This window comes from Anabrus simplex, chromosome 14 (genome assembly GCF_040414725.1).
Source record: "Anabrus simplex isolate iqAnaSimp1 chromosome 14, ASM4041472v1, whole genome shotgun sequence".
Taxonomy (NCBI): domain Eukaryota; kingdom Metazoa; phylum Arthropoda; class Insecta; order Orthoptera; family Tettigoniidae; genus Anabrus; species Anabrus simplex.
The window spans coordinates 89,813,363-89,840,998 of NC_090278.1; the positions used below are offsets into that span (position 1 = coordinate 89,813,363).

A 27,636-nucleotide genomic window follows, 5' to 3' on the forward strand; every position below is an offset into this window, starting at 1 on the left:
TCCCTGACCTGGCCGGGAATCGAACCCGGGGCTCCGGGTAAGAGGCAGACACGCTACCCCTACATCGTGGGGCAGACCGTTATTACGATTACTGAACTATATTTTCATGCCAGCGCTACTCCTTGACAAATGCATGTTAATTCGGGAATATCTCCATTCGAACTATAAAAAAAATTATCGGATATAAAAGATTGAGTAGATTTTTTTATAATCGTGAACTGTCAGTGGGAAACTATACAGGTGGGAGAAAGACTGACACTGATTCTTCATGAAGATTGGGCTATTGGCCACGGCACATAAACAAGTTCCTACTTCTTCTTGTGGTTCAAAAAGTTTTCATTAGATGGCACTTGATTGTATCTGCCAGAGGAAATTTCCAAGGGAACGATACAAGTGTCCGTGCCACGACCGAGTTCCGCAGCGTAGATCTAGTTGCCCGTGAACTATGAGCCTGTAGCAACGTACAGATGACGCTACTGACCTAGTATGCAGACACGAACACCGGTTGCCATGGTTACATTAGTGTCGGGGAAAATGATGTCAATTCCAGACGTCCCTGTCCAAAAACACCCATGATAAAAGATTGAATGATTTAATGGAATCTATATTAATATACTGGCCGGATGAGTCAGACAAGAAACTCTTGTTCTACCTTGCCCTCAATCCTAACCGCTGACATTTCTGTTAGCTGTGGAGGAAAAACCTGAATGAAAAGCCTCCATTGTCTTGCTTATCAGCCTGAGTCAAGACAAACAGATCAATTGAACTTCCTAATACGATTATCTGTAGTGTGCGCGAAGACGTCCATGCGTCTTCAGAATGCAGCCAGTGGTAAAATAATAATAATAATAATAATAATAATAATAATAATAAATCCACTCGGGGTTCAAACGTTACGAGAGACGGCTCATACCGTATTAACAAAGAAATTTGCCGTTACCTTGTTTTTGTCCCCTTAATATTGCTACCTCACTGCAAACTAAATCAATTAATAATATACACAGCCTAGTGCACTTTCCGGATATACCTGAACTTCAATACAAAGTTTTGAGAAATCCCGTCAAAAAATTGAACTGAACCAAGAGCGGAGAATAAGGTAAACATTTCAAGCACAGAGACAAAATTATAATTTTATTTATAAAATGCTTGCAGTTCTCGCGTTGAAGCCGGGCTTCAGTTATACTATATTTGAACACTGTTGGTAACGATAATGAGCAGTCAATCAATCACTACTGGTCTGCATTTAGGACCTTTTCTTAAATGATTTCAAAGAAATTGGAATTTGACCTCTTGAATTCCAACAGTCTACTGATCAACCTCCCTGCCATGTTTCATGTCTTCCCTTGGCTTGGTCTACATCTAACACGGTAAAAGTGCAATTTTCGGGCAGACCGTTAACGTTAAGGAGGACATCTATACTGTATCCATATTTCAGCCAAAAAGCAAAGCAAAGTCACCTCCGTACAGGCCATGAAGGCCCTTGGAGGAGTGGAAGGTAGAGGCTTCCACCATTGTTAACCTCGGCGCGTGATGGGGTAGAGTAGTTAGCTCTACGCCCGGCCGCCTTTGCCCTCAGGAATTAACCTGGTACTCATTATTGGTGTAGGCTGAGTAAACCTCCGGAAGTGGAAATCTTGTTTCTTAAATTTTACGACTTCCTGACGGGGATTCGAACCCACGTCCTTCCGGGCGAACCGAGCACGCCTTTACCACCTCGGCCAGGCAGCCCCTCCATGTTTCAGCCAACGGCTGATATATTATATCATCAGTGAACATTGTTTTTCTCTTGACTTTCCCACTGTAATATAAAATTGACATATCTTAGTATTTACAATTTAATTCGGTCTAGGAAGCCAAGAATAACGGCCGAGAGGATTCGTCGTGCTGACCACACGACACTTCGGGCTGAGCAGCGGTCGCTTGGTAGGCCAAGGCCCTTCACGGGCTGTAGTGCCATGGCGTTTGGTTTATTTATAATTTAATTACAAATCAGGTACCTGATTTATGCCTTGAGGTAGTACTATGACTGATGATGCCCTCAAAGAAGGGCGAAACATATCTCATATGGAAATAATGATAATTTCCTAAATGTTTAATATTTCTAATGTATTGAATAGGTGACATAATAAACTATTTAGCATACTACAAATCGAGAAATTTAATCCTAAATAGGCTCCATGATTTTAAAATAAGACCAACAGTTTATCCTATAAAGCATGTGCAAAGCAAAAAAGAAGGTGCAAATGAACTTTCTTCCAGGAAATTTAATTCTAAATACACTTCAAGTATTTACTTTTGAAGGTCCTGTACATTTTTTAACTACCTGTTCTCAGGAAAGTTAGCATAATTATGCGTATCTTATAATAATCTGGAAGGAATAAAGTTCTTGCTGGTGAAAGAATTACTGAAATCGGTTGAGTATTTTCCCAGAATACTCTCCATATACAAATAAACCCTCAGAAACCTTTCTCTGTGGAAGATGTAATGATAGAACAATTTGGTGCGAAGTACGCGATGGAGACATCTTAAAGGGTAAGTTTGGAAGATTGAATGTAGGCTACTTGTTGAGCTGTAACCTGAGAGGCACATATCACTCTTATTAGAGGAGACGTGTTAGAAACAAATAAACAGCCGGCTGACCCTCATCTGTCTACCTCGGCCCCTTCCCTTCCTCGTCTAGGTATCGAAAGCAAAAAGTGAATGAGACTGTCTCCAGGAAAATATTGCCAGTGGCTCGTAGTTCGCAGGGCCCCGCGTTTCATACCCAGGCGGGTCGAGGGATTTTAATTGTGAACCATTTTTATGCTGTCCCCAACCACCCACATTATCCTCCAGCACATTACGGTGAGACCCAACTCGATTCTGAAACTTGCCTGTTTGAATGTGAAGGAATAATTTGAAGTATCATCATTAAAATATGTTATTTTTAACATTTATGTTAAGTGGCATTGCATTTTAAAAGAGGGTAATTTTTCCATGCGTTAACGCAAAGTATTTCTGACTTTCACCATTTCTAAAATGGATCCTATAAATTATCAACATAGTGGTGCACATGCACAGTATTAAGTTGATCAGGTTAAGAGACGTTCCTCTGGAGCATTTTGAATTCAAGAAAGGCTTGTCGGAGTGGACGTGCGGGTGTAATATAAGCGTCTCTGCAGGAACTTGGTAAATGGCTGCAGAGGCAAAAATGTACCACCATGTGCTTCGGTTCGGAGCGTCTTCTTGTACCAAAATAGGCCACTTTTAGTCCAACAATTCTGTAGAGTCGCGCCTTAGCACGCCGTTTCCCGAACACGACAGATGCCGCAATAGCGACACGAAATTATATTGTAGTCATCTTTCTCTCTATCGTGTCTTTTTCCTATTGATCTAGGGCTTCACTTTTGCAGCCGGATGGCCTGTGTGGAGGGGTGCATTGACCATCGCGTGTTCCTGTGCTGGTTTGCAGTGTTGTGTTGTATGTCCATGAAGATATGTATGAAGACAAAACACCCAGTCCCCGAGCTACTATCCCTAGCCCGGCCGGGAATCTGACCGTTGACCATTCAGCCACGGAGCCGGATAAATGTAAGAATTATAATAGTCCACCTCTGTGGTGTAGTGGTTAGTGTGAATAGTTGCCACCCCCGAGGTCCGGGTTCGATTCCCGGCTCTGCCACGAAATTTGAAAATCGGTACTAGGGCTGGAACGGTGGGTAACTGAGTAAAGAGGGTTGGGGGGGGGGGGAGTTCAATTCCCACCTCAGCATCCTCGAAGTGGTTTTCCGCGGTTTCCCACTTCTCCTCCAGGAAAATGCCGCTTCCTTCCCACTTCCTTCTCTATCCCTTCCGATCTTCGCATCTCCCCCACAAGGTCTCTGTTCAGCATAGCAGGTGAGGCCGGCTGGGCGAGGTATTGGTCCTCCTGCCCAGCTGTATCCCCTCGGCCCAAAGTCTCACGCTCCAGGACACTGCCCTTGAGGCGGTAGAGATAGGATCCCTCGCTAAGTACGAGGGAAAAACCGACACTGAGCGATAAACAGAATAAGACAGCAAAATATTATTATTATTATATTATTATTATTATTATTATTATTACCGACCGATATTAGGCACTGAAAATATGCTCGGTTTTATATTTTTAATAAGTGAATTACAGTAGTGTGGGCAATGCTGCCTGTCCTGTGTAGGAAGAATGTAAGTGCACATACACTCGACCACGAGGTCCTAGCTGAGCCTGGTATTACTTCCACTTTCTCCTCACTTTCATCGTTTCTATCCGACCTTCTTTGGTTAACTCTTGCTCTCTTCTGAGAGTATTAAGTTAGCGAGGCCTATGGAGTATTTCATTTTCATGCACTGCGTGCCCTTTTGACGATATCTTAATCTTTGAAGAGCTTCGTTCTGATAAGTGTTAATAGAGTGGTGCTACAATGTACGAGTGCAGAATGTAGACAGAGGATGTAGCAGAACGAGCTATGAACCGCAACGCGCCATTCCAGTCAGTCCCCAGGGAAGTCTGGTCGGTGGTGTCAGGTAGTTGCTGGGCCAGACCGTCTGGTCTTCGTCACAGCGCCTCCGCTACCCCAGTGACAGCACTGCAATAAATTTGTAGGCTACAACTCCCTCGACCCTTTCAAGTGTAATGAATTGTTTTGGCTCGACTGGCGATTTAGGGGCACACTAGGGGAATAAAAACAGAGGAGTTCGATTGTATTCCGAATATGTACACAAATACATCTTCATTAACTATTACGCTTTGCAGCGTTCAGTCTGCAAGCCTTTGTGCATTATAATCTAGCTCTGTCCAGTCATTAAAAACGAAGTCTAACTATCGTCTTGGTGTGCGTCCTCATGGCTGAGCCATTGCCTCTGGGGAGGTCTATATCAATATAGAAAGCTATTAGGCCTACACGTGTGTTCGTCCTCACTGTTCATAACTGTAATGAATGAATTATAAAGGGTGCACAAGGAATTCATGAAGGTTACCAGAATGGACAATACCGTTAGGGAGGAAGACAACTATGATAATCAGGGTTGCCAATTTAGCCACTATATGATTAGATCAGGCCACTTCGAATATTAACTTAGCCATAAATTTTCGAGAAAAAAACCCACTAGTGGTATATTTGGATACTTTCATTGCCTAAATCGGCCATTTCCAGCCATATTTATTTTGGACGTTTTCATTGTGATTTTCAGTGTAGTAAACAGATTTTAAAATTCCTAGTTTGGACATTTTGTTAAGTGTTAATGATGATAATATTAATTGAACATTCCTCTTTCACGAATAACCAGCGAAACTCCAATTCAACTTTTCTTACATGTTCGTCTTCCTTCTCTGCGCAGCATATCTTGATTATTCAGGTGAGAATGAAATGGAAAAATTCCCATTTGCCACATGACATCAAAGAAAAATGTAAGAGACAGATGTGTAAATTTTTACAAAGTCGTTAGTTTAGGAAATTCAAAATCGGCTGCTTGACGACACTGAAATTCTCCGATAAATGTCACAATGAACGAAGTCTTGAAAACAGTTCAAGAGCCTAATCACAGGATTAGCTTTAGGATTTGAAAGGAGTATTGACACAACTGGTACATGGGTAAATAGGTACCGCCACGGCTGAATTCTGGCTGGAATTTATTTAGTAGTCTATGAAATTGGTGGAGTAAAAAATTACAGTTTAGAATATGTCTCGTTACTCTTTCGACCCTAACTTTGCCTAATTCGAGCTGAGTATGTGTGTGACCGGGCGAGTTGGCCGTGCGCGTAGAGGCGCGCGGCTGTGAGCTTGCATCCGGGAGATAGTAGGTTCGAATCCCACTATCGGCAGCCCTGAAGATGGTTTTCCGTGGTTTCCCATTTTCACACCAGGCAAATGCTGGGGCTGTACCTTAATTAAGGCCACGGTCGCTTCCTTCCAACTCATAGGCCTTTCCTATCCCATCGTCGCCATAAGACCTATCTGTGTCGGTGCGACGTAAAGCCCCTAGCAAAAAAAAAAAAAAAAAAAAAAAAAAAACAAAAAAAAAAAAAAAAAAAAGAGCTGAGTATGTGTTCAATAAGGTTTCCGTAACATTGTTAAGCAAACTAAGAAACAAAACCTTGTCAGCTATTTTGCTCATTAAGTTTGGATTCACCCATGTGGAAAAATGTTTCACAATTGAGATCCTGTCTGAAGTTTTTGAATTAGTTTGCCATCTACAAATCGTCGGACACCACAACTGCAAGGGTTGCAGTGGAGAAGGGACCACGTATATTTTGTTAGGCGAGATCAGTATCATTTGAAACATATTCTTCATTTATTTTTCTCCTTGTACCTCGCCTGTTGCACAGTACACTTAATAAAACGTGTGTGTAACACACACACACACACACACACACACACACACAGAGAGAGAGAGAGAGAGAGAGAGAGAGAGAGAGAGAGAGAGAGAGAGAGAGAGAGAGAGAGATCCTACACTGGCATGATTTTCATCAAGTGTTGGCAGCACTGAATATGATGGCAAGAGAAGATGAAAGAGCAGTGAAAATTAAGAAATAAAGATCTTAAACTGTGGAGAGCTTTGAACAATGAGAAAGTGAAATAAAGGAGAATTTATGATTAAATATGGGTATCAATTGGAGAAGATAATTAAGGATGTCTTCTATCACAGAGTTTGCAAAGTTAATAGAACCAAAATGTACTGAACTATAATAATAATAATAATAATAATAATAATAATAATAATGAGCTGTGAGACGGCCAATTACGAGAATAACAATATGGGTACGAGCATTGTAAGTGAAATTTCTGAGAATTATGTTTCAGAAGAAATTGATAAAATATAAACGGATAAGATGAGATTGTCTGGATGAAGAGAGACAAAAGAAAACGAGAGAGAGAGAGAGAGAGAGAGAGAGAGAGAGAGATTGATACCAGGTCCGGAAAAGATATAAAAATTACTTAAAACAAATACTGTATTTGTCGCGAGTCTAAAACACTGATTATGGTAATATTTAAGACGAAGTGGTCTTCATAAGTCAGAATGTGGAGGTAATCGCTAGGTCATGCACCTGTTATTGACCCTCCACACATTAGCTAATAGCTGTCTCTAATGGCTCAGTCCAAGTCGCGTGTTGGAATCTGGGGAAAGTGGGGACATGTTTGTGTGGCTCAAGTCCACACCAGACAACTAACATGTCAAAATGCTTCAAATCAGGTTAGGTTCCTTTCTGTACACAGGCTTGCTGGTTCAGAGGTACATTTATGCACGTCTTTCAGGCCAAAACTTTCGACTAAACTCAATTTCACATAGTTAAAACATTCCATCAGTGGAAGACTATTCTCACTATGTATAGAGAAGCTGCCCATATACAGTGTGAAGAGCGTTCTGTGTCTTCTGGTATGGCATAGAATAGAGCGTTCACCTGTCTGTCTCATCCTTGGCTTCGACGATATGAAAGTGACTGAGGTACGAGTGATGCTCGTTATGCAGCCAGTAAAAATGTCACTCATATGGTCGATTAATGCGTGCATTTCAGTGGGCTTGGATTGTCCAAGAAAGCAACGGGGAAACTACCTGGCTCACTTTCCTAGTATGACTCTTCGGTATCCCCCTGTGGGTGGGAGCTGTAGAATAACACTTCCGGTAACCCCTGCCTGTCGTAAAAGGCGACGAATAGCGGCCCCAGGTGCTCTCACGTTGGAAGCGTGGGTTGGCGACCACGGGGCCCTTAGTTGAAACCTGACATTGCTTCCACTTACTTGTGCCAGGCTCCTCACTTTCATCTATCCTGTTCGACCTCCCTTGGTCAACTCTTGTTTATTGTTTAATGGAAAGTTTTTGCTAAACTAAATGCCGCCACAGAACTAGTAACAAATAGCGACAGTTAGTAAATTCACAAAGGCTGGCAGATTGAACGTTGAAAGTCATAAGTGTATAATGACTACTACTACTAAAATCTTTTCATGCCTCCCCTGAAGGGCGAGGCGGGCCTCTTAGACGGTGACGCCGTCTCTCAGACCGTGAGATTTGTTACGGTGAAGGAGATGTGCGGAGAAGGTGAGAGGGTTGGCGGCCGTGGCCTATACTAGGAACTGTCCCGGCATTCGCCTTAGTGCAGGAGAATGGAAAACTATTCTCAGGACAGCCGACGGTTGGGGCCAGCTGTGAGCCCCAGCCCTGTCCCGTCTCCCGAACGCAGAGCCGTGGCCACCCCTCCTCTGCTCGGTTGGCCGGTCCTAGTGCAGAGCTGTTGGACCACGGACCAGCCGTGCCACTTATGGGCTGAGACCCACTCTGCATCTACCGACCATGTATGTATGTATGTATGTATGTATGTATGTATGTATGTATGTATGGAAAGTTTTCACTAGCATAACAGGAGTGATGTACTGAAAATTGCGCAATGTACTTACATAGCAAAGTAGTTAACTGGGGCGAAGTTTGAGAGATAAGTGGAATGGGAACAGAACATTCACCGCTTCAGTCCTTTGTATGCGGCTCAATCGTGCATCTTTTACGAACCATCTATTCAGGATTGACGTCGTGAACTCCCCGTATTGCTCTTGCGACGGTCAATCACTGGACGACTTAAACTTTGTATAGAATTCAACAAACGGCATTTGTAAAAAGATTGCAGAAGTTACAGTAAAATATACAACTCCTGTGTTCATGTTGTGCCTTTCTGCCATCAAAAGAGTAAAACATATACATTGTTATAATAACATATTTCAGCAACATTAACTTTCAGATTTGAAATTAAGTCCACTAAATTACTAACCATCCCTCCTCCTCAAGACAGTATGTGTAAATTATATTCGGTGCCCATTACATATCCTGAGCACTTCATCTGTTTATAAAAATTTGTCGTCATTCGCGTTTTCTTCCTTCCACTCATGTATTCATTCAACCAATCATTACTTATATATCTGTGCAAATGAATACACTTCGAAAAGCTATACCGGTACCCATAATATTAAAGGAAGCGTTTTGACAGATAGGGCTGGAGGGAGGAGCATTGCACGGTGTTGCCACATTCCTGCATTCCTTTCTCCTTCCCCTCGCTTCCAGCTCACTTGTTCGTTCAGAGCGCTGTGTTCTGTTGTACGGAACTCAGAAGTGAGAGGTTTGGCAACTCTGAGCTGGCCAGGAGGCTTATTTCCATGGCAACAGCAGTGGAGCCGCCTACGTTTCCATGGCAACCATACCCCCTACTTCCTTCTCCCCAACAAGGCAGGCAGTAAATTGACTTCCCTCTAAGAACTGACAGAACGCATATTTCAATATTACCACTAAATACTGGGTGTAGTTCAACACGGCCGAAGGTCATAGAATAAATACAAATTTAATTAAGTTTGGGAGAAATCGTTTATCATGTCCACAAGTTCAAGAACGTTTTATTGACAAATGATTAGCAAGAGGTCGTAAATTAACGATCAAATAAGGAGACTTGTACTTACTGCCCGGTAGCGTGGCGGTGCTAAGGGAGGCGGCAGTTCGCCCCCTGGAGCCGGGAGACACGTACTGCTGCAGACTGGCGGTGGCCTCGTAGCCGCCCCACAGAGGAGTGTTGGCGGCAGTGGAGGCCGCACCAGAAGGATCGCTCTGGGGGCTGTACCCTGGGGCGGGCGAGTAGGGTGAGGTAACACGATGGTGAGCAACATTACCACCGCCCCCACCACCCCCAGGGAAGCCCGGTAACGGCGAGCTGAACCGCTGAGAGAAGGCGGGCAGCGTCGAGGAAGTTGTCTTCGTGCCAGAGGACGAATACTCGTCACTAGAGCCAGATAGTCCTACTGGAAAGACAAGAGAAATCCGGTCAGAATTACTGTCTTCAAATATGTACAGTACTGTAATGCAAGTAGCTATAGTCTACAGTACCTTGTGAGGACCATATCTGGGAACTGACGGGCTGTGGAGACACATCCGATCCTCCTGAAGTGTTGCTGAGGTAGCCCATGCTGGTGGGAGCGTAGATACCACAGCGGGAGTACATCGGGCTGAAACAGTCAGGCGGATAAAGACAAATTTGGCCAAGGAATTAGGGATTGTAATAATTTACCAAAGGAGATGTTCGATACATTTCCAACTTATTTGAAATCATTTAAGGAAAGATAAACAACTGAGATTTTTCTTGCTTGCTTTTTCAAAGTCGCACGAATAAGTCGATAAGGATGGGGAATTGATAGGAAAGGACTGGGAGCGGAAAGGAAGCGACTGTGGCCTTAATCAAGGTACAGCCCCTAGCATTTGCCTGGTGTGAAAATGGAAACCACGGAAAACCACCTTCAGGGCTGCCGACCACCTCGCCCTACATGCAGATCAGTGATGATGGTAATTAACAAATAAACACAGAAAACGAACCAACAGGAAATGTGAGAACGCTCTTTTCACCCCGCACGACCCTCACCCGACTCTTTGTTCTATTCCCACCCCGACAGTGTTGGTTAGGTTTGCGAGCCACATCCCCTTCCTTTGCTGATAACCTTCATTTGTCATCTTCCGTTTTCATTTCTGATTAGCAGCCCACCTGGGGCCATGATAGTTAAGGCGTTGAAGTCTAAACGGTCTGACATCGGGGTTAGCCGGCTCGAGTCCCATTGGTCGAAAACATTTTCACTGTCAGAATGTTGACCGGCAGGGTAGGGAGGTGGTGGTATACAATTTCTAATCACTAGATTGTGTGCCAAAAGCCTGGATTAAATTCCAGACCTCTCCGTAGTGCTCATATAGAGTGAGGGTATATGACGGTGTTGGTGATTCGTCCGTCGGATGGGGGCGTTAAGCCTTGAACACACCTCTTGGTGCTATCCAACAGGAATAGGCTGTGTGCCGGCACCGGGTTTCACCGTCTCCCTGCCTCATCATCATTCTCCCACATCTAGACGCGCAGGTCGCCAACGGACCTCAAATAGAAAGACCTGCACCTGGCCAGTCGAACTTGTCCTCAGACACTCCCGGCACTAAAAGCCATACGCCGTTCCATTTTTATGAACAACAAAGGCTAACCCCTGGAAGTACCAGATTCATCTATTCTCATAGCAGCCCGATAAATGTCTGTGGTGGACAAACGTATGCGTATTGTAGACCAGCACTCAAAGCGATGATCCTCAAATCAGGTGTTTTACTCTCGCGCCGTACGTCATCTTCATATGGTGCGAGTGTGATTATATTCTTGGAAGAACACGCGCGGCTAAGCAGCATCAGTGGCAGGTGGGCCACATTCCTTGGAAACTGGTGGTTCTTGTCACTCAGCTGTCCATGACTTACAGGGTTCCGTGAAATTCATCGGGATATTTTCTGGCAGTGCGTGTGACTCATCGAGTTGTTGTGAGCCCCGACTGTTACACTGGCCTCTTTTCAGAATCTCAAACCTAAGGGCCTACGAGACTTTTTAATGTTAATATTGAATTATGGTATTTGCACCGTGTGGGAAGTGTGTAGAAAAGCATTTTTAAAATGCGTGTTGGTAGTGTATAAAGAACTGTCTTTCAAGTGTCACACCAGCCTCTTGCCGGTGTATGGAAATATCTGCGCTCAGCTCGGCGTCCTCGAAAACTTTTAAGAAATTTGTGGAACGTACTGTAAAACTAATAATAGTAATAATAATATCTATATGCAGTGGCAACACCACTAGAAGCCAAAGAAAGGAAAATTTTAAGGAAGATCTTTGGCCCAGTGAAGGAAAATTCAGAATATAGGAGAAGGCGCAATCATGAGCTATAGGTGCATATGGAGAAAATAAGGATTACTTCCTGTGGTCAGTTAACACGAAAGAGACCAGGATTGCCCACTCGAATCTTTGCCTACCTTCTGAATGAGAAAACTAAAGGGGTCTGGTTCACTGATGTGGAAAAGGATTCACAAGAATTCGGGTCCTTACGTGATGGCATCTTGGAACTTGACGCTTGCAGATCTACAAAACTTAACGAACAAAAACTAAGACGGGCAAGACGTGGACCGAACAACGGAAGAAAGCTCACCGAAGAATGAGCGGGAGTGTTAAAGTTCAACACAAAAAACGGTTGAAATAGCCGAAATGAAATAATAATAATAATAATAATAATAATAATAATAATAATAATAATAATAATAATAATAATGTATGGTTTTACATTTTAATTTGATGCAATCTGGCTGCTTGCTCATCAATTTCGACGTTCCGTTTATTCTAGGCCTACTAGATGGCAGAGTAAACCGAAGCTCTACTGGTTGTCTATGGCTGAGTTTTTAATGAATTGTGTCGGGTGAACACCAAATGTGTCACCAGAGATCTTTTGCATGCCGACATCGTACAACATGGCGTGTCGAATGGACTTCCTGCCGCCTTATTATTATTATTATTATTATTATTATTATTATTATTATCATTAACGGGCGAGTTGGCCGTGCGGTTAGGCGCGCGCAGCTGTGAGCTGGCATCCGGCAGATAGGGGGTTCGAATCCCACTGTCGGCAGCCCTGAAGATGGTTTTCCGTGGTTTCCTATTTTCACACCAGGCTAATGCTGGTGCTGTACCTTAATTAAGGCCACGACAGCTTTCTTCCCACTCCTAGGCCTTTCCTCTCCCACCGTCACCATAAGACCTGTGTCGGTGCGATGTAAAGCAAATAGAAAAAGAAACATATATTGGTTACGTGAACGAATCGTATCCATGAAATTTCATTATAATTTTTGGCCTAAATGGAAGATAATTGCTTTAACGCAAATCGACAGTAAAAATTGCGCTAAATTAATACTATTATTACTAGAGAAATATGTAAAACATACATTGCTACATTAAGACTACGTCACAGTGCTTCAGTACGTCTTTTGTTAATGAAACACTTTCGTGTGTGAAGTTTTCAGTCACTTAACTTCTTTGCTTTGCTTCATGTTGCTTGGTGGAGCGAGTTGTTGACTTGTGCCCCTAACTCATTAATTAATATAATTATTGGTCCAGGGATCATCCTACTTTTCTTTCAACAATAATAATTTCTGTGCACGATGTCCTCCATTTTCCCGTTTGAACAGCCCGCGCTAGTCGTGATGGACAGAGATATTGAGAATTCACAGACCTAGCACTCCTATTCGTCGGACCTCAGGACGGAAACAAAAGACGGTACGATGAAGCGGAATCGGCGAAATGCCACAGAAAAGCGTCGTGTCTACAGCGAAATAACCGCCGTAGGTACGCACGCATATTTCTCTAGTAATAAATTATGGTACTTATTAATTTACCGCAAATTTTACTGTTGATTTGCGTGAAAGCAATTATTATCCTCCATTTAGGGCAAATGTTACAATGCAGTCTCATGGGTACGATTCGTTCACGTAACCAAATACCACTTCTTGAGTGGCGAATCCATGTGTTAGCGGAGAGAAGAAAATGTAACACACATTCGGAAGTTGCACTGTTACAATTATCACAGACCCATTATCAAAAGAATATTATCTTCAAAATCCAGTGCGGCACTGTATGATCCCGTTTGCCATTTCCCTGGCTGAATGGCGGTCGGTTCAGAGAGTTCCGAAGTCCCAGGATCTCTGAACTTTGGAGGAACCACGAGGCCCTCAGCTGAGTTCTGGTATTGCTTCCATTCACTTGCGCAGGCTCCTCGCTTTCATCTATCCTATCCGACCTCCCTTGATCAACTCTTGTATTAGGTTTTCGAGGCCTAGGGAGCCTTTCATTTTCTCGCTCTTCGTGGCCGATACCTTAAATGTGGGATCCCTTCAATTTTTTCCCTCCGATTAGTGTTAACACAGGATTTTTGCCTAGTTGTTCTTCTTAAAACAATAATCACCACCACCACCACCACCACCTCAGAGAGCCCCGAGATTAGAGTCCCGCTCTGGCCGCCTTTGGTTAAGTCTCAAAGCTCGGGATCTGGCACGCGTACAACACATCACAATACTAACCACCAAAAGGACAAATGGTAGGGTAGTTCACTTGTATTGCCAACTCCAAGTGATAGAAGACGACTGCTGCCAGTTTATTTCAACATTTTTGAAATGTGGACGTACCGAAGGATGCTGAAGATACCTTGGACAGCTGAAATGACCAATGTAGAAGTTTTGCACCGTATGAACAAAGAACCAGAAATTCTCACTACCATCAAGAGAAGGAAACTAGAATACTTTGGTCATATGATGCGGAACTCTAAATACCACCTTCTGCAAGTAATACTCCAAGGCAAAATTAATGGAAAACGTGGTCCGGGGAGAAGTAGGACATCATGGCTCGGCAACTTGAGCCAGTGGTTTGGGGTGACAAAGCTTACTCTGTTCAGAACAGCTATGAACAAACAACAGATCATGCTACTCATCGCCAACGTTCTGCGAGGACATGGCACATGATGAAGAAGAAGAAGAAGAAGAAGAAGAAGAAGAATGTGTTTAAAAAACAGGGAATCAAGAATTAAGTAAACAAATGTCTTACAAGACTTGCTGACTCAGGCTGACCAGTAGCAGTTCGTTGTCTGTGATTCATAACAACTGATTCAATAGAATATGACACATGGAGGACACAGGTTGAGGTAAGACACATCCAAATGTAAGTGTACATTGACACATGGGGCATGTGACTGTGAAGTCCCATACAGTCACTGAACAGTGATCAGTTCGTGAATCATCATCAACTGAGGCCACTCAAGAATTCAAGAAACAGTGGCTTGGTAATAGCCTCCGGCTCCTTGGCTAAACGGTCCCAGGTTCGCATCCGGTTAATCAGTGGCAGGCGTTTGTGTTTGAATCAGAAACTCCTTACGGAATGTAGTGTCTTATTTTGTCACCACTTTGAGAAGATTCATTAGTACACACGGTGGGGAGTTTTGTCTGTCAGTCGGAGTGGTTTAAATTTGCCCTGCATCACTTACACGGTGTCCGACTCGTTGGCTGAATGGTCAGCGTACTGGCCTTCGGTCCCGGGTTCGATTCCCGGCCGGGTCGGGGATTTTAACCTTCATTGGTTAATTTCAATGGCTCGGGGGCTGGGTGTTTGTGCTGTCCCCAACATCCCTGCAACTCACACACCACACATAACACTATCCTCCACCACAATAACACGCAGTTACCTACACATGGAAGTGCCGCCCACCGTCATCGGAGGGTCTGCCTTACAAGGGCTGCACTCGGCTTGAAATAGCCACACGAAATTATTATTGCTTACACGGGAGGATGTAAATTGCACTGTGTATTATTGTCGGCCATTATGTGAAAACTTCTGTCTATTCTGTACCAAGCGTAATTCAGCGCTGTTGATGATTTGATTCATCTAGAAGCGAGAATGTTGTCAAATTTTCTTCTTATTTCCTTGAAAATGATATTGCTGAAAGTGTCCTTGTTTCCTACCAGTATGTGGGCAGTCAATTCAGGGAACGAATGCGTGTGAATCTCTTCATTCGCATTTTAACGCAAGTTTTACCCATCTGCATGTTATATTTTCGTGGAAGAGTTGACTTCTTATCAGCAGAGTACCTTCAGAACCAAATCAGTTCCTATGAAACACGCCAAACTCATCGATTCATATTCACTGCTAACTCCTCCGTGGACCAGTGGTAGTGTCGGCCTCGTGAATCCTGGTACAGTCTGAATTTTGAAGGGCAGAATAAACGTCCTCTCGACACTCCATGTCATACGATGTCAGCTTGTGAAAGATATCTGGTGACATTTGGTGTTTACCCGGCAAAATTCAAGTCGGTCACGTAGCTGTGCGCGAACATTCGGTAGATAGTGGGTTCGAACCCCAGTGCCGGCAGTCCTAAATATAGTTTTCCATTTTCACACCAGGTACACAGTCACTACCTATCCTATCCAATCCAATCGTCGTTATAAGACGCTGCGGCGTAAACCAAAACTACACTAAACTGCGTCAGAGGTCGCCGAAAAGGGAAACGTCGAAATTGATGAGCAGCCTACATGGCATCAAATTATAATGCCTGCTAAGAGCCCCTTTTATTCGCCTCTTACGACAGGCAGGGGATACCGTGGGTGTTATTCTAGCCCCACCCACAGGGGGTCTGGGGTGCTCTAATATAGTGTGATGATGCTGCTTGTTGTTTAAAGGGACCTAACATCTAGGTCATCGGCCTGTAATGGTTCGAAATGAGACTAAATGTAATGACAACTTAAAAGTCCAAAATTCATCCACTGACCAGAATTAAAAACGTGATGATGAGGAATGATTGGATGAATATGAATTTAATCAGCGGATGCAACTCACAATACTGAAAGTAAAAAATAATTCCAAAATCGATCCACCGACTAGAATTAAAAAAAAACGACGATAAACAATGATTATGAACTTAAAACAATCAGTGGATCCGACCCGCAATGCCTCACCTTACCAGAAACTACCGTACAACGATAGTATTACTGCTTCCAAAGCACGATCCTGAATCGATGATGTTTGTTGTCTAAAGGGGTCCAAACTCCAGGTTAACGACCCCTCGTAAAGGTACTTATCGCTAGTAAAGTAGAACCGTGGTAATTCTCATGTAGCGGTACTAATCAGAAATAATGTACGTCGCACAGGTAACGCAGACCCATGGTGTTCCTCATATCGTGGTACTAAGCACAAGTAGTTTCATGGTTTTAATGTCATCATCCCTTGGTCGCCCCTTTTAGTCGCCTCTTACGACAGGCAGGGCATAGGGCCTACCGCGGTGTATTCTTCGTCTCCGTCCCCCACCGACAGGGAGTTTTTGAAAAGTTCCCAGTTATCATGTTTAGTTTCCTTTACTTGTTAATGGTAATTGCAACGTAATGGTTCCACGCTAAAAGAACAAATAAGAAGTAATATATTTTTCCTAAAAAATATTTTTATCGTTCCATCTCCATCTGAAAAAAAAAATTTGAAGAGCGTTCTGTGAAGTAACTATTTGCATTACTTGTTGGACAGATAATTTGTTATTGTAACTGAGTGAAATATTTATTCCTCGGATTACTGTAATTCAGCCCAATTGCTCTTTCTTGTACTTTTGCCATTATTGCTGGGGTGATCTACAGTGTCGTAAGTCGCGAAAACGAATCAACAATAATAACATTACACTCACTGCTCTGTCCCTACTGCAGCCACATATCCCCTATAGATATCAGTACAACACCTGACACAACAGCTAAGTTCTTCAAATGAACTTAATACACATCAGAGACATGGAAGAGCATCCGGCGGTTGTAAATGGGTTAAACTTCACATTTAGCGCTGGCTCGAAATTACATAGACACCGAGCTTGATAGCTGCAGTCGCTTAAGTGCGGCCAGTATCCAGTATTCTGTTTAAGAGATAGTGCGTTTTGACCCCCACTTCGACAACCATGAACATGGTTTTCCGTGGTTTCCTATTTGCACACCAGGCACACCTTAAGGCCTCAGCCGCTTGCTTCCCACTCCTATCCCATCGTCGCCATAAGATCTATCTGTGACGGTGCGACATAAAGCAACTCATAAAAAAGAAGATAGATATGGATGGATAACGTCTAGAGAATAAAGTTAAGGGAATAAAACTAGGAAAGAAACAGCCAATTGAAATTACATACTCAAGCAGCATTATCAGCAGTGAGCGCCGAGTACCCTATCATAGCGCCTGACTGGACCGGAAAAAATGGCTCGACTCGCTGAATACCACCGATATCTGTGTGAACAGTCCCATTGTTTAGCCTTTTTCCCGTTCGTTTCACAATTCTTTGTCCAAGCGTGCGAGAATTTCAACAAGAGGCCTCCTCACTTCTCTGTGTCTACAGTAAAAGCATTCAGAGTATTCTGCAAAATTTCAAAATGTTCATTTAACATAATCAATCGATGTCCGATTCGTTGGCTGAACGGTCAGCGTACTGGCCTTCGCTTCAGAGGGCCCTGGGTTCGATTCCCGGCCGGGTCGGGGATTTTAACATTAATTGGTTAATTCCACTGCCACGGGGGCTGGGTGTATGTGTTGTCTTCATCTTCATTTCATCCTCATCACGACGCGCAGGTCACCTACGGGAGTCAAATAGAAATACCTGCACCTGGCGAGCCGAACCCGTCCTGGGATATCCCGGCACTAAAAGCCATCAATCGTTCATTAATGATCTGCATTTAGGACTGTCGCTCAGGTGGCGGTATTGTTTTCCTAGCTTTTCCTTAAACATTTTCAAAGAACTTTGACATTTATCGAACATTTCCCTTGATAATACGTATATTCCACTCCCCTACTCCTCGTCATATAAATGAATATTTGCCCCACTCTGTCCTCTTGAATTCCAACGTTATCTTCATATTGTGATCTGTCGTACTTTCAAAACCTCCACTCAAGCTTATTCTTCTACTTATTCAACGCCAACTCACCAGTGACAGCTCGAAACATGTCACATAGTCGAGCATCTCTTCTCCTTACTCAACATTCTAGAAACACTACTCTTTTGTCGGGAGTCACCCAAAACAAGTCAAGCTGCTTTTCTTTGATTTGTTTCCAGCTCTTGGATCAAGTAGGCTTGGTGAGCGCCACTTACACTGGAGCCATACTCTAACTGCGGTCTTACCAGAGACTTATACGCCCTCTCCTTTACATCCTTAGTACAACCCCTGAATACTCGCATAACCATGTGAAGAGATTTGTAACCTTTCTTAACAATCTTGTTAATATGATTTCTCCAATGAAAATCATTCCTTATATTACTACCTAGGTACTTAGTGTTCCCCATGAGGTAATAATTTCGTGTAGCTATTTCTAGCCGAGTGCAACCCTTGTAAGGCAGACCCTCCGATGAGGGTGGGTGGCGTCTGCCATGTGTAGGTAACTGCGTGTTATTGTGGTGGAGGATAGTGTTCTGTGTGGTGTGTGAGTTGCAGGGATGTTGGGGACAGCACAAACACCCAGCTCCGGGCAATTGGAATTAACCAATGAAGGTTAAAATCCCCGACCGGGCCGGGAATCGAACCCGGGAGCCTCTGAATCGAAGACCAGTGCGCTGACCATTCAGCCAACGAGTCGGACTTCCCCATGAGGTACTATCACGCCATCAAAACCCGTCTGATATAGGCTAATGTCAGTGAACAGTCCAGAGTACTTAATACGCCTGGGATATCTACAACATTATTCCTCTATATTTAAGAAAATGACCGCCAGCTCTATAACAAGGAGCCTTCGCAGATTTGATGTGTGACTGAAAATGGACGTAGTTCGGTATCGAACGCGACCCATACGTCGTCAGTAATGTGTAGGTTCCTCTGCTGCTTCTATCTGCGGTTATTATGCCTTCCTTCCTTTTTGCGTATTTATAGAGGCGGAACTAGCACGTCACATCGCTCAAGAGATAATGCCATGTGCTGGAGTTCGACTAAAACTAAAATCAGAGGTTATGGAACGAGTTGTTCATGACTGGAGAAAGAAGAATAACATTTTTCGGACACGTGAAAAGAAATTCCAAGAATATGTTATAGTAAAAACGCGAGTACAATAGAAAATGAGGAAGATCTAGGAAACGGTGGATGGATTGGTGTACACAAGTGCATAGGTACAAGCGGTTCACGTAAGACAAAGATTTATGGAGGAGTATAGTATTGCCTATAGACCTGCAAGTTGTATGAAACTATTGTTTTGTAGAAAACTACTAATTCCGAGTATCCATCTGAAATTGTTCCCACCTGTCTGTACCAGCAATAACAAAATTCTCGCTATTTTCATGTCTGTTGCTTATAAGATATCTTGAGTACACCCAGCTTTCATTATTATTATTATTATTACTATTATTTATTATAAAGCTGCAGTCAGTATGATATGAAAATTAGCATTTCCAACGCAAAAGTTATGTCAGTAGGGAATAAATAAATTTAAGAGGATTGAATGTAAGGACTGGAATACAAAGCTGGAACAGGTAGGTCATTTCAAGTGTTTAGCATGTGTGTTCTCCCAGTGCAACAAAGGTAGTTCATGAGCTCGCAGTTGCGATCAACAATATTCTGTAAGAAGGAAGTCAGCTCCCGGACCAAATTATCTTTACTTCGATCTGTTTTGAGACCAACTTTACGGGAGTGAAAGCTGGGTGTACTCAAGATATCTTATAAGCAACAGACATGAAAATAGCGAAAATTTTGTTATTGCTGGTACAGACAGGTGGGAACAATTTCAGATGGATACTCGGAATGAGGAGATAAAGGTTAAGTTAGGAATGAACTTGATGAATCAAGCGGTACGCATAAATCGGCTTCGGTGGCGAGTTACGTGAGGCGAATGGAGGAGAATAATGGACTCGGCGATGGATGGTAAGAGAAGTACAGGGAGACCAAGACTACGATGGTTAGATGGGATTTTAATAATTTAAAGATTCGAGTTATGGAACTTATCATCGAAACCACAGAACTAGTTACAAACAGAGGATTGCGGCGGCGATTAGTAAATTTACAGAGGCTTGCAGACTGAACACTGACAGGCATAACAGTATATAATGACTATGTATGCAGGTCTGTGGTCTCGTATCATCACGGTGACACACCTACGCTATGTTTACGTAGTACTCACGCAGTGGCAGCCTTGTCTCAAGGTTTTCTAGATTTAACCTCACTATCAGTTGATACGGCTAATCTTGAGGGAACATGGACACGCTGTACCGCGACTTTCAGATAAGATAGAGCACGAGACTTGACGAACACCCTATACCGGGCGAAGAACACGAACAGAGATAGCGATGACCTTATTTCTTCCTAATAGAGAAGAATTCCGGCAATCCGAACGCCGCAAATCCGAAATTTCGGACAATCTGAACAGAATATATGATAGAGGAAAAAATCGACTGTACGTAAAATTTTGCCTGAAATTGTAGGTGGTCACTAGAACTAGCCAGGGTGCGTTAAAATGAGGAATGTCGACGGATAATCGAACGCACATCCTTCCGGATGAACCGACCATCCCTTAATCGCTAGGCAGCCCCTTTATGCTGGCAGGAATCCGATATAGACTATTACCACTGGCTAGATAACTCAGGGTGACTTTGAGCTTTAGGGGACACTGTTGTGTCGTTCTTAGCCGCCCGGTCCAAGCCAACATAATCTCCTACCTTTACCCAGGGGTTTGCTTCTGTAACCCTGGCTCGTTGAGCACACGAAGTGGCTTTGACAGATACGAGGTCGATGGCTTGGGATATTCTTTCTACCTTCGGAGATAACAGCCCTAGTCCCATTACCACTAACTAGTGACAGACTGATGAAATACCAACAACAAGTCTCTTCAGCTCAAGGGAGGTACTCTGCAAATGTCTTGTTGTCAAGGCACGCCAATCACCTCCCATATATTTTCAATGATTTTTTAATTACGAATTGCACTATAATTATTGGCATACACTAAACACAAGTTCACTTTCAAACGTTCCATATTTTTCGAGGATCTCCTTGGTAAGCTGAGTCGTCCGTGGATTATTACAGGTTTCATTTATCTATTTGTGCATTTTTCGTGTAAATACAGTACAAACTCATTAATTCGGACCCCATTAGTCAGCAGTTCGCTTAATCTGGACAGTCATTTAATAATAATAATACATCAATGCAATTACAATAGAAAGATGTCGTAAACTACGCAGAGGAAGAGATCGTTGGGCTGCAGAAAGCTCTAAAATGCATGAATATGACGAGGACGAAGCAGGTGATATTATTCAAACTATGTGAAACTTAGTGAAAATAACGACCATCTAACCATTGCCCTTAAATACGTTGCAGAAAACAACGATGAAAACATATCCTCAGATTACGAACATATGAGGCACATGCATGAGTTAATTATGAAAGAAATTAACGTCAAAGGAAGAGAACAAAAGATCAGCAGTTTCTTCAAACCAATAAGTGTGGTAAATGGTAGGCTGCGTGGACAACGTATTAAGTTTAGTAGTAATTATTTTTTTTTAAAAACCAGTGTAAATACTCTAAATAAACTTTCAACTTATTAGATCGCGTTCAGTTCATGTACGTAAAGTACAGAATGGCCAATCGGAGACCGAACCCACAACCTTCTAATTACGCATCGGATGTTCTACCGTTTAGCTGTGGTCGTATTTGGTATGTTGGAAAGGATCTGAGCTACTGGTCTAGCAATACTACAGTGCGTAGCAATCTGTTGTTGTGGGCCAGTTCAATGAATATGACGTAGGTCACCGTACATCCACTGTGCTTCATGTTGCACCCATGTCATTGTCCGTGACGGAGCGCCCTACGGCTTGTCACTCCAGGACCTGCACTGCGCAGGAAGCAACCCCATTCCCATTGTCCTGCACGACAATGCTGCTCCTGTTGGCACTGTGGAGGCGGGAGGTCCTGGAGCATCCGCCATATTCACCGGACATTAGTCACTGTGACTTCGACCTGAGGGAAGTGTTCCCATGCACGCGACTCCATACTTCAGGCGGTAATGTGCTCCGTCGCGGACATCAACAAAGGCGGCACTGCTACTTGCACACATCTGGCAACGAGAGCAACATGTTGTAGGGTGATTACATTCAAGGACTGTAGAGGTATCGTGGTTCTACTACAAGTGGTTTCATATATATGCATATGTTGTCACTACACTTTTTTTCAGCTGTCGTATGTACCCCCCACATACAGTAGAATGCATCTTTCTAAAGCAGTGCGCTTTGTCTCCATCAATGAAGCATTGAAATAAACAAATAAACAAATTGATTTTCTTTTTGTTACCGGTTTCACGTTGAACTAATTCAGAAATATAACTTATTTACAAGCTTATTACGAACTGTAATACAAAACGATAACGTACCTGTAAAAAGTGGACACTGTATCTTTACAGGTATATTGTAGTGTTGTATTATATTGCATTGTGTCGGCATTTAAAGAAATTGCTTCCTTCCTTACATACTAATAAGAAAGGTTCTCAGCGATGATACGTCAGGAATTATATGACGAAATAAATCTTGACATTGATGCTTTCACGGCCCGTACTTAAAGACATGATACTGTATAGGCTGTTGGGCTTATGCCGTGTCAAGAAAATAAGGTGAAATTCTTGTTTAAGAAGCCTTTCTCGTGGACAGTCGAGATTTCTTCTGATGATGCAGAGCACAGTTCTCTGCGAAACGTTAAGAATTTCACCTTACTTTCTTGACACGGCATGAGCCCAAAAGCCTATATAGTATCATGTCTAGAAATAAATCTAGTACTTTCACAAATACTGTATAACGATGTTTCCCTTAAATGCCACACGCTCTACGGACCGAACTCCCGAGTTTTCTCAGCCATGCACGGCTCGGGTTCGATCGGTTAATCTCTCTGGCTTGCGGACTGGGTGTTTGTGCATTAGATCTCCTGGTCACAGACACGCAAAAAGCCCATGGGCGTCAGCTCGAAAGACCTGCACCAGGCCTCTCCGGAGGCCAAATCCCTGGATTTTGAACAGTTCTACCGTTGGGTACTTACTTCACAGGCAGTTTACATTTTATCAGTGACGTTATTGCGTATTATCTTCATAGAGTGATTCCTTCCGTTCTCCACTAATTATTTTGATATTCTCTCTGAGATTAATGACTTGTAAGTGCAGGCTTGCCTTGCAGGATACGCCAGATTAATATTAGCGGTATCGAAAACTGTGTGATAAAAGTTGTTGGAAATATAATGTACGATAATTTATGTCCCAAGCTCCTTTACCGTATGAGGAATACTATCAATGCGCTATACGCGAATATAACATATTTCGGAAATTTCGAAATCTCCCCCGAAGCATTAATTATATCTAGAAGAAACATGGTATATGGCAATAATAACGTCTGACGAGCTACAATAACAAATGTGTTCACAAAGTGCTCAAAGGTGACGAGGAAATTTGTTCAGTGTCATCGTAATCAATGAACTATCGTAGTCGATGTGTGCGAAACCACGTGGCCATTAGTGCCTGCTCATTAGGAATGACGATAAGCTTGAAATGAAAAGGAAAACAATACGGGAAAAGTAGATCGAAATGAAAGACGCCCCCTAATATCACCAAGCCGAAGCCCGTAACATTGCACTGGTCGGTGTTGCTCTCTCTCTCTAAATGGCTGGCGTTGCAATTTTATAAAAAGCAACCCGTCGAGGGTTATTACTGCAAGACACGTTAGTATAGTCTAACAAAAAATGACAGGGATTTTAAAAAACATGAAATGGCGTATGGCTTTTAGCGCCGGGAGTGTCCGAGGACATGCTCGGCTCGTCAGAGGCCCGTAGGCGACCTTCGCGTCGTCATGAGGATGAAATGATGAAGACGCATACTCCCAGCCCCCGTGCCAGCGAGATTAACCAATTATGATTAAAAAACAATTATGATTAAAATTCTCGTCCCTGCCGGGAATCGAACCGGAGACCCCTGTGACCAAAGGCCAGCTGGGTAACCATTTAGCCATGGAGCCGGACAGGATCAGTGGTGAGGTGAGATGATACTTTATGGGATGTTTTGCGGCCAGATGCCCTTCCTGTCGGCAACCCTTGGAGGAGGAAATTAACATGAAATGAATGATGGCGAAAAAACTGAACTGTGGCCTATGAATAGGAACTGTCCCACCACAACGGTGGGATTCGAACGCACAGCGTGTCCTCAGTCAGCTCCAGTTCTGACAATACTGGGAATCGAAACCAGGCCCCCCGAGGATGGCAGCTAATAGCGCCAGCCGTCCTGTTTGGCGTAAGATGCGACTAAACGTGGGGATCTGAGCTTTGTAACCGCGATTTCCCTAGCTCAGTGTAGCATTGCTTCTACTAGGCTCCTCACATTCAGGAGCGTACTGGGGTTAGAAACACCCCCGTCCCACGGAAATTTTACAAAAACAACATAAAGAGAAACTGACAATAAAGTAAATGAACATTCAGAGACATAAGTTTACTAACAGATCTGTAATTCACTTATGAGTGTCTTTATAATGACAAGTGATCCATGCGCCTTCTTTGTGTTCGATCATTTTGTAACTATAACCCCCGCCCCCCTGCATTGGCCGATCCTCGCTACGCTACTGCTCAGTCATGTATCTATCCTACCTCCATTGGTCAACTCTTGTTCTTTTCCGACCCAGACCGTATCCGAGTACTAGAAGCCTAGGGAGTCTTTCATTTTCACGTTCTTCGTGGCCCTTGTCTTTCTTTGGACGATACCTTGATTCTTCGAGGTGCTGGACCTCCAATTTCGTTTCGATTAGTATTAATGGAGGATGGTTGCCCAGCTGTACTTCCTCTCAAAACAATAATCACCACCACCATCATCGTGTGGCAGTATATGAAATAAGGGCGAAGAAGAACTTGACACTTGCAGTTAGCGCATCTACATCCTTCTTGTACGATTTGTCCATCGTTAAGAACAATGAAGTAATATATAAGTTACTGTACATGCTGTGTACTAAACAGAGAATCATCTTCTTGTATCCAACTGTGCCGCACATGGGGATTTGACCCTATTTTACGGCCAGATGCCCTTCCTTACTCCAACCCTCTCTGGAAGGATGTAATCACTATTGCGTACTTCTTTAGTGGTTGGTAGTATAGTCTGTTGTCTGAATATTAACATGAAAGTGTTGGGACAAACATAAACACCCAGTCCCCGGATCAGAAGTATCAATTTGACGCGATTAAAATCCCTGACCCCGTCAGCAATCGAACCCGGGACCCTCTGAACCGAAGGCCTCAACATTGATCAGAGAATAACTCTTAAATTTGTATTGCATTAACCGTAGCCTGACACTGTAAATGTGAGCCCCTCAGGCAGAATCATGAGGTAGTGAAATTCCAAAATATTATTGTTGTGTCTGAAAGTCACATTGTGATACACAGTAGAACTGCGTTTATCCGCCTTAGCGCCAGATGATCGAAAATGGGGATTTTAAACAATCGTTAACGACATAAATAACACAGTTCAGACACAAGACTAATAACAGTACAAACTAAAAGACGCATCAGAATGTATCATAAAATAATTCTATTTGCTTTACGTCGCATCGACACAGATAGGCCTTATGGCGACGATGGGATAGGAAAGGCCTAGGAATTGGAAGGAAGCTGCCGTGGCCTTAATTAAGGTACAGCCGCGGCATTTGCCTGGTGTGAAAATGGAAAACCACGGAAAACCATCTTCAGGGCTGCCGACAGTGGGGCTCGAACCCATTATCTCCCGATTACTGGATACTGACCGCACTTAAGCGACTGCAGCTATCGAGTTCGGTATCATAAATGCAAATACAGTAGATTACATATAGAATAAATTCGACTTGAAGTGTTTCAATTACTAAAGCGGCAGCTCTTGCCTTCCCACACTGACAAAAATCTATGGGAAATATTCTTTTGTTTCTCAGTAAATTTGGGTTCACGTACCCAAAACTTAATAAAGTAGCACTGCTCGAGGATTTCATCGACAAAACAAAAATATGTAATTCTAAAATTCATTGCAATCATAACTGAAAATCATTTCGGTATATTTCAGAGTATTTCAGAATAACAGTCTTAGAACTGAAGAATTTTTGGTTTGACAATGAAACCCTCTTAAATGTTAAAGATAACTAATCTTGATTCAAAACTATTTTAAGAGAGAGTTTAATTTAGAAATATTATCTAGCTTATCATTGTAGATAAACCGTATATCTGAAATAACGGGATCTACAGTGGTTGACTTATGTACTACACGCATGAATGGAAAGACGCGGTAAAACGTACTTAATCCTAAATTAAAATCTGCAAACGTGTGCCCCAACTTGTTGTTGTTCGTCCTTGAAATACTCGCTACCGTAGCAAGTTTTCGGGCCTGTCAGTTAATCACAATAGTGTATAAGATATTGCTCACTTACTGCATTGCGCGTGCTGCCTAGCTGTCTGCCAGTCGTGCTGATACTGGAAGCGCAGTACAGTTCCTATGTTAATGGAGCTGGTCGTGTTTTCCCCCCTACCTCATGCAGGCACGTGCACTTGGGCTTGTAAGACAACCATCTTCCTTCCGTTAACATCACACACCACTTTTATCGGCGATGCTTGATATATCACACTTCCCCTCGATCTCACGTGCAATCACCGCAAGTCTGCTTTTTGAAAAGACACTTCGACACTCCATGTCGTACGATGTCGGGCACAGTTGTGTTTACTCGGAACACCCAGCCACAGTCCGCCCAGGAAAGATCCGGTTTACTAAGTCTGGTGGGATAAGAGAATATGTCTAAATTGACGCGCCAAATCTAAATCTCCATGACAGAATTGTTCTTAAGTCTAGAATAGGGCCTACAAGACTAGAACAGGTAGTTCAAAGAACTAGAAGTTAATATACAGTCTTCTTCTTCTTCTTCTTCTTCTTCTTCTTCAGGTGCCATAATATCCAGTCCCCCAGACGTTGGCGATTACTCTGGAGAAAGCACCCATTTCTTTAGCCAACCTGAAGAGTTGTTCGTTGTTGTTGTTGATGCAACTCTAGTCATTGATGTTTTGGTGGTCTACCAGCTCCTCGCTTGTAGTATCAGGTGTAGATCTATCTCGTAGAACATGGCCTAAACAAGCTGTTTTCCTGGCTTTGACGCTGTTTGTCAGCTCAAGCTCAGCTCTAGATCTCCTTAACACTTCGTTATTGGTTACAAAATCTGTCCAGGCTTTTCCGAGCATTCTCCCGTGTAACCACATCTCAAAGGCCTCTAATCACTTCATGGAGGAAGCTTTGACAGTCCAGCTCTCTACTCCATTAAGCAGTGTTGACCAGACCCAACATCCAACAGCTTTTGC

General features: G+C 43.1%; 1 protein-coding gene across 1 annotated transcript in view; it reads right to left on the reverse strand.

Moving 5' to 3' along the window:
* The window catches only part of LOC136885749 (transcription factor GATA-4), a 70,728-nt gene extending 43,980 nt beyond the window's left edge, over positions 1–26,748 (reverse strand). The window contains exons 1-3 of the mRNA XM_067158485.2: positions 26,721–26,748; positions 9,850–9,968; positions 9,429–9,764 (exon numbers count right to left, since the gene is read on the reverse strand). Coding sequence (XP_067014586.1) covers positions 9,429–9,764; positions 9,850–9,968; positions 26,721–26,725 — 460 coding nt within the window. The 5' untranslated portion in view covers positions 26,726–26,748. The remainder of the gene's footprint in view (positions 1–9,428; positions 9,765–9,849; positions 9,969–26,720) is intronic.
* Positions 26,749–27,636: the final 888 nt, after the last annotated feature.